This window comes from Orbicella faveolata, unplaced genomic scaffold (genome assembly GCF_042242905.1).
Source record: "Orbicella faveolata isolate gen_17 unplaced genomic scaffold, um_ofav_v1 contig_13, whole genome shotgun sequence".
In the NCBI taxonomy this organism is placed as follows: Eukaryota; Metazoa; Cnidaria; class Anthozoa; order Scleractinia; family Merulinidae; genus Orbicella; species Orbicella faveolata.
This window is the reverse complement of record NW_028301540.1, coordinates 12,972,220-12,982,500: the sequence shown is the minus strand read 5'-3', so window position 1 is coordinate 12,982,500 and position 10,281 is coordinate 12,972,220. Positions and strand designations below refer to the sequence as shown.

Here is a 10,281-nt window from a genome sequence, read left to right as displayed (position 1 = left end):
CCCATCGAAGTTCAGGAAGGGTGGTAGGTCCCGCTTTGCAGTACACTTGGCAGACAAATTTCTCTAGGTCTTTAACTTGAGTTGGCGGTTCTCCGTTGCTAACTGGTTTTAGATAAGACCCTCACCAAGCTCTCTGAAACAGTCGATTGCGAGATGGTCGTCATCGAGTGAGATGTAAGCTTTCACCCAGGAATTCTTCGTGATACCGACAAACTTCTCTCCCCAGTCGGCTCCGGTGAAGTGGTGTAGTCTAATCAGACTTTGACACTTGTGTATTCCAATTGCTTGGACTCGCTGAGTAACATCAATTTCTCTGTAGTTTGCACCCTTGCCTGTCAAAAATTCAGGCTATTCAGGTCTGCATGACGTCCCCTGGACACCAAGTTGAGTAGTAGGACTAGTACTGTACGGGTCCGCAAATGATCCCAGGGCCGCAAATGATCCCGGACCGCAAATGATCCCCAAATTAAACTGCAAATGATCCCCATATTGGACCGCAAATGATCCCGATCAAAAAATAAGGAATGGCATGGATTTATATCAGAGGAACTTGAGAACATATACAAAAATTATGAACTAAAAAACATGTTTTATCATTTTACAAAAAAATATTCCACAGTTGCTGTTTTGTTCTTCGAACGGTTCAGATCGTTTTCACTGTCACGCAATAAAAAATAATAATAAATCGAAAACTAACCAATGGAAAAAGCTAAGAAATTGTGATGTACGCTATAGAAGATAACTAAATAAGACACTTCTCCAAGTTTTAGGCCTGTGCGTTTCCCCAAACTTCAGAAATTCGTCGTAAATGTTTCCCAGAAATTTACAGAGCCCAGTAAGAAAACGCCATGTTGGTACACATCCGTGGTACACCAATATGGCGGCCGGAATATAATGTAAACATCTGGAAATTACTTTGGCTTTCCAGGCGACTGATCATCAGTACTAAACAAACAAGCATTTACATAAGCACTTTTCCTAATGCTCTAACTTCTAAAATGGCTCAAAATCATGAGATAAGTATATATTTTTCAACAAACTCGATCGTAGCCTTGTGTCACGCAACCTACATAACCCTGAAATTCAAAATGCCCTGGTTTCCAAACGAAGCACGCTAATTGTAAACAGATATAAATATACCGCCTCTTATACCTGATGAGGATAAAAACACGTCACGTGAAGACGATCTATTGAATTAGAAGTCTTAGAAAAACACATACTTGTAAACATTCTCGAAATCCCGGTGGCGATAGTATCACGCATCTATCAAACGGCTAACTTGTCAAAACGAAGCTCAAGCCTTAGCCTTGCTTGGTCATGAAGCTGAACTTCATAACTATAGCTTGGAATTTTGGCTTCTTAGAATACTCAAGTAGTCATTTCCGAGGAATTAAAGCCAAAATACGACCAAGGAAAAATTACAAAATAAATTTGCTCAAATTTCCAGTGCTACACACTAGGTGTTTTACAGAGTGTTGAAGCGTTGTAGGCTTGTGGGTCTACTCAGGTGACAGCGTCTTCCTTAATAGTTGCTTCAGCTTCTTGCTTAATAGTTGGTTAGATTTTAATTTAAAACTTTAGACGAGTGGCGTTAATGGTTGATAAAATGTGATTTAACTATAACACCGAAACATCAATGTTTAACAGAGGAGGATATGTAGCGTATGTTGCACTGATCAGAATTTTACTGAGAATTGCAAAGAAATGCAAGCCAAGTCGTGTTTTGATGTTTGAGTGGTGATATTCATAACATCGTAGTTAGAAACAAAATTTAGTTGAAAGTATGAAAGAAAGCAAGTTGTAAGCCATTGTGAAGGTGAATCAATCAACATGATACGAGCGTAGGACAAAGAAAAATTCTGAGTCCCCGACAGGAATCGAACCCATGACCTCCCGAACACCGGGCGGGCGCTCTATCCACTGAGCTACGAGAACTCATGGAGAGCAAGGTCATTTAACTGAGTTCATTTAAGACAGGTGCATACTGCTAGGATCAACACTATCGAAGTCATCGTGAGTAGTGATAAGTTAATAAAGATGGTGAATTTTAAGCTCGGTAATGAAATGTGAAGGTGAATTAATCATTAAGCCATTATAATTATAAGATGACTTTAATAAAAACATCGGTATTCACGTACGTCAATTACCTATCCACACCATCCCACCATCCATGTCATTCTTTATTTTTTTAGTCGCGACCATTTGCGGTCCCTATCGGGGATCATTTCCGGTCCAGGATCATTTGCGGTCCAATTTGGGGATCATTTGCGGTCCGGAATCATTTGCGGTCCTGGGATCATTTGCGGACCCGTACAGTACGTCAGTGTCCGGAGAGGATACACAAATCTCTTGCGACAAGTGCTCATCTAGTGAACGCAACACCTGGTTAGGGATCAGCAGGTGTTGCGTTCACTAGATGAGCGCAACAAAATCAAACTACATTGGATTTTGTTATTGTAAACCATGACCAGCTTGATGGTTGTGTTGCTGGAGAAGCGCGCTAATAATCCATTGGCAAACAACGTAACCAGTCTCAGCTTTTTCATAGCGTCCCATAAGGAGTGCTTAGAAGATTGCAACAGTCTGTCTTCAACAAATGCTTCAAACCGCTTTTGGCCCTTCTCTGCGTAGCACAGTATATCTTCCTTTGCCTTTTCAGGCACAAGAGCTGACGACAACGCACTCTTCAAGGGAGACTCACCTGTAAATGGGTTGCCTTCGCAGTGCAGCTCTATCGACTGGCGCAGTTTCATGGCGTTTTTCGCGTTCTTACAGCAACATCCCAAGAGAGCTGATAGTGCTCGTTGCGCTCAGAAGCTTCGGACACTTTAGTAAAGCGTTTTATTGCTTTACCATACGGTAGATATGCAGTGACGTGACAAGAAGGTGATCCAGGGCGGCTTCGTCTTGACTTAACCTGAACATGCCTCCGTGGCGCTTTAATACTTTGATTTCCTGTTCTAGCGTCTGATCTGTGAACAACCTCGTGAACGGGATCTCTGACATTGCTACAACAAAATCCTCGGACTTCAATGCCTCATACGTCATAAGGTCCTCATGCTCGAGTGCGTTCATCTGCGCGAGGTGGAATGGCATAAGCTGAGCGCAGTTGAGGAGATCGTGCGCGAAGAAGTGCTTTATCAGGCATTCCATTGCTGCCAGGTAGCCTTCCCAGTCCCCTGAGCGGCAAGCATGATTGAGCTGTAACAGGTTGTGCAATTACTTGAGGTACTCTATCATAAATCGCGCACGATTTCAATCCCTTGTTCTTCACGGTCTTGTGGTTTGACATTTTCAGAGTACCAGGGCTGGATGTCGTCATATATGTTAACCATTTCTGGACTACGCTCGTGGAGGGCCTCTTTAAAGGATACGAAGATACGAATAGAGTGTTTCATTTTATCCAGATGTTCACCACTCTCTACGTTAGCCTTGCCTAAATAATTTCCATTACAAACTTGCCACCGAAAGGAAAATACTAAACTTTATTATGTCCATCACTGTGCTTCCTTCGCTCACGATTTCGATTTGGCACATGTGAAATGCCACGTCTAAATCAAATGCCGCATTTTTTTCATTTAAAGCGACTCAAATTGGTATTTGACTCGGCGCATATGAAATTCGACGTCTAAACCAGGCCTAAGTGGAAAAAAAATAGCCGTAAAACTCCAAACTCTAGGCGTGTTTCGAAATTTTAAGCCCTGAAAAGAAAATCGTCAGTTCGAGCAGCACATGTTATCATTCGTTACTTAGGGTGCATTTCTTCGTTAAGATCATTCCCCATTATTGCACTGCGCATCCCTACTGCGCATAATTTCACACGTGATTAGCGCGTGCGCATTAAAAAATGGCGTCTTTTTCTTTACGGCTGGACCTCACCATAGGCGCAAATCGTCATTTCCTCGAAAACGAGTACGGGTACCTATCATTTTTTTCTGTTGTTTTGAATTGAGTAATAAATTTCTCTGTGTAAAATAAATATGAATCAATTCTCGGTGTGGAACAAGAAACAATTGTCGGAAACGTGAATTTCGCAAGCAATTGTGACTATAATCATGGTGCTATTATAAGGATTTATTGGGTACAAACAAGGTGCTGTTGCTCCTAAACGAACATGGGGACCCCTCATTTTTATTTCAAAATTTAAGTTCCTATAATGTAAACAATCAGTAGGCAAAGTTTGACAAAAATCTCAGTGCAGGTTCTTTTTCAGTGGAATGACCTTTAGAAAATCCAAGATTGGAATGTTAAATCCGAAAACGAATTTTGAGTTTCTTTACTAAACAGATCAATCCGAGATCACTTAGATCATGGTGCATCAAAGGAACCGAAAAATCCTTGCACAGAGTAGATTCTTCGGTCCCTTGATCCGAGAGATCTTGGGTTACTCTGTTTAGAAAAGAAACGCAAAATCCGTTTTCGGATTTAAGAATCCAATCTTGGATTTTCTTAAAGAAACGCACCCTAAAAGTTTATTTAAAATGCACTGTTTTCCTTTAGAAGTACGAGAGTTCGAAAATCCAAGATGGCGGATCCAAGATGGCCGCCACCAAAATAGTAGGTAGTTAATCCTGACGTCATCGCTGGTTGCCATGGTAACCAATCTAAGTCATACGACGAACGTCATGAAGAGCAAGCTTCGTGTAAAGTTTGCTCCCCGTACCTCGAATCTAAGACCAAAGACATTCGCAAAACCTAATTTTGCATCTACTTAGCATAAATTAGCATAAATTTAGTCATTGAGGAGCCAGAAACATGGGAAGACGGAATCGGAAAATTTGAACCCCATCGGATTCTTATTATTCGACCCAAAATTAGTGCAAAATAGCGAAAAATTTAATTTCGGCACGAAAGCCCTATGGGAGCGATTTTTCGGACATACCGGACCGCACTATTTTCTCGAAATTGACTTTTCACATAAATAAACAGTTAAAACATGGGGTACGTCTGTGCAAATACCATATGCTAATGAGGCAAATTTAACCCTGTATGGTCTCAGCTCTCGTAAGCAACCACCTCCCGTAAGCGACCACTTAGGCTTGACATTTTGGGTGGTCGCTTACGGGAGGTTCGACTGTATTTCTGAATAGCTAATTTATTTAACTATGCTCCAATTGGACTTAATAGCCACATAAGTTATTTTGTTTGGTGTAAAGTCGTGGTGTTATCAGCTGGACAATGCAGAGAATAGAATCAACATAGTTCCTTGAGTTGTCAGTGTAAACTGCAGACTGCGGACTGCAGATTGCACCGGGGGTCAAATGCAGAGTGCAGACTAAGGGGCAAATGACAGAATTGATAAACAGTTAAATAACTTTCTTACCGTTGAGATATTTGAGGCGGATCCCCTTTTACCAAATGTATAAGCTGATGCTCACTTGAGCTGCGATAATCTTTTGCCACCACCAGTTTAACTACTAAGGTCGTCAGGTCCTGGAACATGGAAGAGGTAGTAGTAAAGCTAACTTCAAGTCCAGAATCATTCCCAATATAACGAACATTTGACTGGTTTATTCCTGAGAAGGAGTCTCTTGCCGCTGTCTGTAGGCCAGAATAGTTGCCTTCGATCTCACCATAATACCAGGTGAAGTTCATCCTGGAGTAGTTACCTGGTCCAGCGACCGGGTCATAGGAAAGTGATGCATTCATCGTGATGTTTTCGTTTTGTCCTCGGATTACTTCGGTACCACCATAGATGATAGCGATGAGGTTAGGTGTTGTTTGGTAGGACTTTCCATCTACATGTAAACACCATAAAATAACAACTTTCATTAGTTTACGCATAGTGTATGTATTGCTTCAAACATAAAGTCACGTGCACCTGTAAACATTGGGCACAAGAGTCAAGATCCAGCTATTGCAACCTGCAAAGCTCTTGAAAACGGAAAAACAAAAATTGATAAAGCAAATTTTTCGACCTACATAATTGAAACATATCTAAGAAAAGAGAATTAATAAAAAAAATACAGACAAGGAAGAAGGCAACAATATCTACTTTCGATTTAGGCTGTGTTGATAAGTATCACTCAGAAAATTGTTCTGCAGGTACGCTTGAAAATTTTACCACGGACCTCTAGCTATTATGGTGCTTTTTTTACGAACAAAATATTGAGAGGATATCAGCAATGCTTTCTCTAATAAATTATTGTTCTATATCATGGATCAATTTAAAAACTGTAGAAATCAAACTTGAGCGTGAAAAATTGAGGTTTAAAGTATCATCCATCGATGTTTTGGAGCATACATGGCTTTCGTGATACCGGCGATACTCATACATGTAGTTTGATAAAACTAGACAATGAGGAAGCAGAAGAACACAGAAAAAAGGCTTGACGAAGTATGGGAAGTAATTCCTATTAGGGAGCTTAAAGGAGAACTGAAGGCAAAAATCAAGTATTTTTTCCTATTGTTTAGACCTAGTATATTAATGTTTTGAACTTTTTCTTGCCATTTCGACCTTTTTTGACTTAAAAAATAGTTTTTACTGTGATTTTAGGCTATTGGTACTGCGCCTCAGAATGGATGGTTCAGCGGTCACTTTAGGAGTCCTGACGTATGGAAAGGAGATACTTAAGGACAGAAGCAGTGTTTTGAGTGATGTTGACCTTGTTGTTTAGTGTAGTAGAAACGATTTGCGACATTTATGATGGAAAATGCCTTTAAGCAGTCCTCTACGTTTGTGATATCTTAACTGGAATGTTTCAACTTGAACATGGAAACGTAAGTCAAAATTTTCGCCCGCAATTAAAACCATCTGCGAGCGTTCGATAGAAACATCCGCCGCACGAAGTATGTTACATAGGATTATTTCCTCCAGTTATTTTAATCAAGCCTACTTATTTTGCTTTTTCTATTTTGAAATTCACCTGGTTTTGAATAATTATTTACTTAAATCGTTCTTATTATAGTAAAAGAAGTCAAATCAATTTCGACAGCTGTAGTTGGTGAATATGTTCTTAGCTTGAAATAAACATTGGACTTGCCAGGTCTATTCTCCTGTGTCTGTATTTGTGTCTTTTTAGTTAACTGCATAATTATTTATTTATTAAAATACTGGGCTCGATTTACAGTGCACGTCACGTGCCTTTCGCAACTGCTAATGTCTTATCGCATCTTTTTCGAATATTTCAGGCAGATTTTTTTGCGGTCTTGCGTCAATTGTTTTGGTATAAATAAAGCGATCTATTTTGCGTAAGACTCACTACTCACTGTATGTGCATATCGAACGTTTCCACTGCCGTTCCGTCGTAATGGTGTATTGTTGTGCTGTTGGATGCTCGAATGATTCTCGATTTTTTCGTTCAGTGTTTAATAAAACAATTATTAGCTCACGGAAGAAGCGTCCTTTCCTCTCGAATTCTTTTCCTCTGTTAACAAACTCTCTGGTCTAAGCAACAGAGGTGCTAGCTGCTGCCCCCTTCCGGCTTTAAATAGATCTCCAAAGGCTCTAACATTGGCATGCCAAGTAGTTTGAACCGTCCTTTTCTTTCTTACTTCTGTAAAACAATTCTTAAGTTTGTCACAGAGGTGTTTGGTATCTTACGACGCCAAGGACTATTCGTGAAAAGCTAATTTATAGTCTACAGTTATAACTTTTACGTTTACCTTGATCTAGACCTATTCAGTATGTCTGTCGGTGTTAGAACTATATGCTCAACTCGAAATGTGAAAACAGAATATTGACTGGTAAATCATGGTCATTTCAAAGTTCAGTTGCCTTAGAAACATGGCAAGACTTTTAATGTACTTGCAATAACCACTGTACGGAGCCCCCAATAGGACATTCACCAAAAATTTTTGAGATGGAAAAAAACAACTTATAAGACGACTTATGACTCGTCCAAGACGACTTATCCGTCTTTTACGTCTAAGGCGACCTATAAGTCAACTTATAACTTGTCTATGTCGACTTATAACTCGTCTATGGCGGCTGATAAGTCGACTTATAACTCGTCTATGGCGACTTATAAGTCGACTTATAACTTGTCCGTGGCGACTTATAAGTCGACTTATAACTCGTCTATGGCAACTGATAAGTCGACTTATAACTCATCCATGACGACTTATAAGTCGACTTATAACTCGTCTATAGCGACTTGTAAGTTGACTTATAACAAATGTGGACTTGTACCACGTGAAGGCATCTCCACGTGACCACACTTAGTCGGTTCGAAGGAGTGCATTCTGGGGTGTTGTTTACGTTGTGCTTGTAGCTTTGCTTTACCAGGTCGTGGTCGACCACAAGCCTTTGTCACATGGACCGATAACCGATATTACGTCCACTGCATTGAAGCTCTCGCTCTATACGATTTACAACTGTTGAAAGATTGGATACATGTTTCCTTCTTGTTAAACCTCTCCTTGCAAGAATTCGCCTCAACTGCCTGGAACTCAGGTTCTGGTCGTGTATCAGCAGAAGACATGAAAGATTTTCCTTTTGTTGATATCCTAGATTAAAGTAATGTTCACTGAGTTCGTTTCGGTCCTCAATCTTGAATCTTGATTTGGATTCTCAGTTCAGTCCTCCGTCAGCTACACGGCTATATAAAAGGTAAAGTCTGCATACGAGCCAAGTGGCCCATCAGGCCGGAGCTTATCCCGGTTTCTGTAGCATGAGGCGACTAGGGGTATTTCTACTCCCCCCTGGATGGGATGCTAGTCCATCGCAGGGTTACCTCCAACATTAAGTTCGCCGGTACCCATTTATACACCTGGGTGGAGAGAAGCACTGTGAGAGGTAAAGTGTCCTGCCCAAGAACACAACACAATGTCCCCGGCCAGGGCCCGAACCCGGACCGCTCGATCCGGAGACGAGCGCAGTAACCATGAGGCCACCGCGCCTCCCCACACGGCTACATGGGAAGGGACAATTTTATATAAATCGACTTATGAGTCGCATAGATGAGTTATAAGTCGACTTATAAGTCGTCATGGATGAGTTATAAGTCGACTTATCAGTTGCCATAGACTAGCTATAAGTCGAGTTATAAGTCGAGTTATAAGTCGCCACGGAAAAGTTATAAGTCGCCACGGACGAGTCATAAGTCGACTTATAAGTGGACTTATAAGTCGGCATAGACGAATTATAAGTCGACTTATCAGTCGCCATAGACGAGTTATAAGTTGACTTATAATTCGTCTTAGACGTAAAAGACTGATAAGTCGTCTTGGACGAGTTATAAGTCGTCTTATAAGTAGTTTTATTCCATCTCAAACTTTTTTTGGTAAATGTCCTATTGGGGGCTCCGTACCCCATTGTACTGCTGGAACGTTTCATTTTTATCAGACTTGTCATCTTAACCGTCACCGTGGTTACATCACCCTACATAAACATGATTTCCTCCATTAAAATTTTTTCGGTAGTAAAATAAGAAATTTCAATTTACTTAGGTAAGGTTGCACGTACCCAGGGAATGAAGGTGATAAATTTTTCATAGAGTGATTTATATCTGAGTAAACTAGATTTCTAATTAACCGCGGTTACAGTACGCGAGGTCATTTTTCCTGAGAAATACAAGGATTCCCTGGGTAAAGTCATCTTTTCACTGATGTAACTGATTTTACTTTGGGAAAATTCACCGACATATATGTTGGGTGACTGAGAACAATCATAATTACCCCGGGCAAGATCGTACGGTGTGTTGTAGCGGTGCCACGTTTCACTGATAAACTGTCTATGAGAAATTGAGTTTTAAATTTTGGACAGTGCATGCATGCACAGTGCGTGGTCGGCAAATTAACCTTCTGTCAGGTACACCGTGCATGTGTGAAGATTGGTAAGCATGGCTTCTGTTCGGCCTCGGAAGTTAAAAAAAAAGCAACAGTTAATGTAGAAAATCTCAAGTTTTCATTAATTTCTGTCCGTCCTTCCTTTTTGTAGGGTACCTTATCTATATTTTTGTTCAGGCTTGTCATATTAACTTATTCTGTCTTATTTTGTTTGACGTTCTAGGTTTCCCGGCGTATCTAATCGAACGTTGGGTAATCGAACCCAGTCGAACACTAATCGTTCAACTCAAAATGAAAATTGGTCAATCAAACAAAATAGAACGTTCGATTGCTGAACGGTCGACAACCGAACAAAATCGAATGCTCTATTTCGGAACGGTCGACAGTCGTACTCATTCAAACATGCGATTACCGAACTCCCGTTTGTTTGATTTTTATGTTTAGATTTTAACACTGATAAAAAACGAAGTAATAAAAAAAGAAATGCTTTGCCCTATTATCAAACAAGTGTATATTTTGCGGAAATTTTGTACGATGAATCGTCTCCCTAAT

At 40.4% G+C, this 10,281-nt stretch overlaps 1 protein-coding gene across 1 annotated transcript in view; it reads right to left on the bottom strand.

Moving 5' to 3' along the window:
• Positions 1-5,934, bottom strand: part of LOC110048819 (polycystin-1-like protein 2) — a 23,315-nt gene extending 17,381 nt beyond the window's left edge. The window contains exon 1 of the mRNA XM_089285839.1: positions 5,324-5,934. Within this exon, the coding sequence (XP_089141965.1) occupies positions 5,324-5,784 (461 nt within the window). The 5' untranslated portion in view covers positions 5,785-5,934. The remainder of the gene's footprint in view (positions 1-5,323) is intronic.
• Between the last annotated feature and the right edge of the window lie 4,347 nt (positions 5,935-10,281).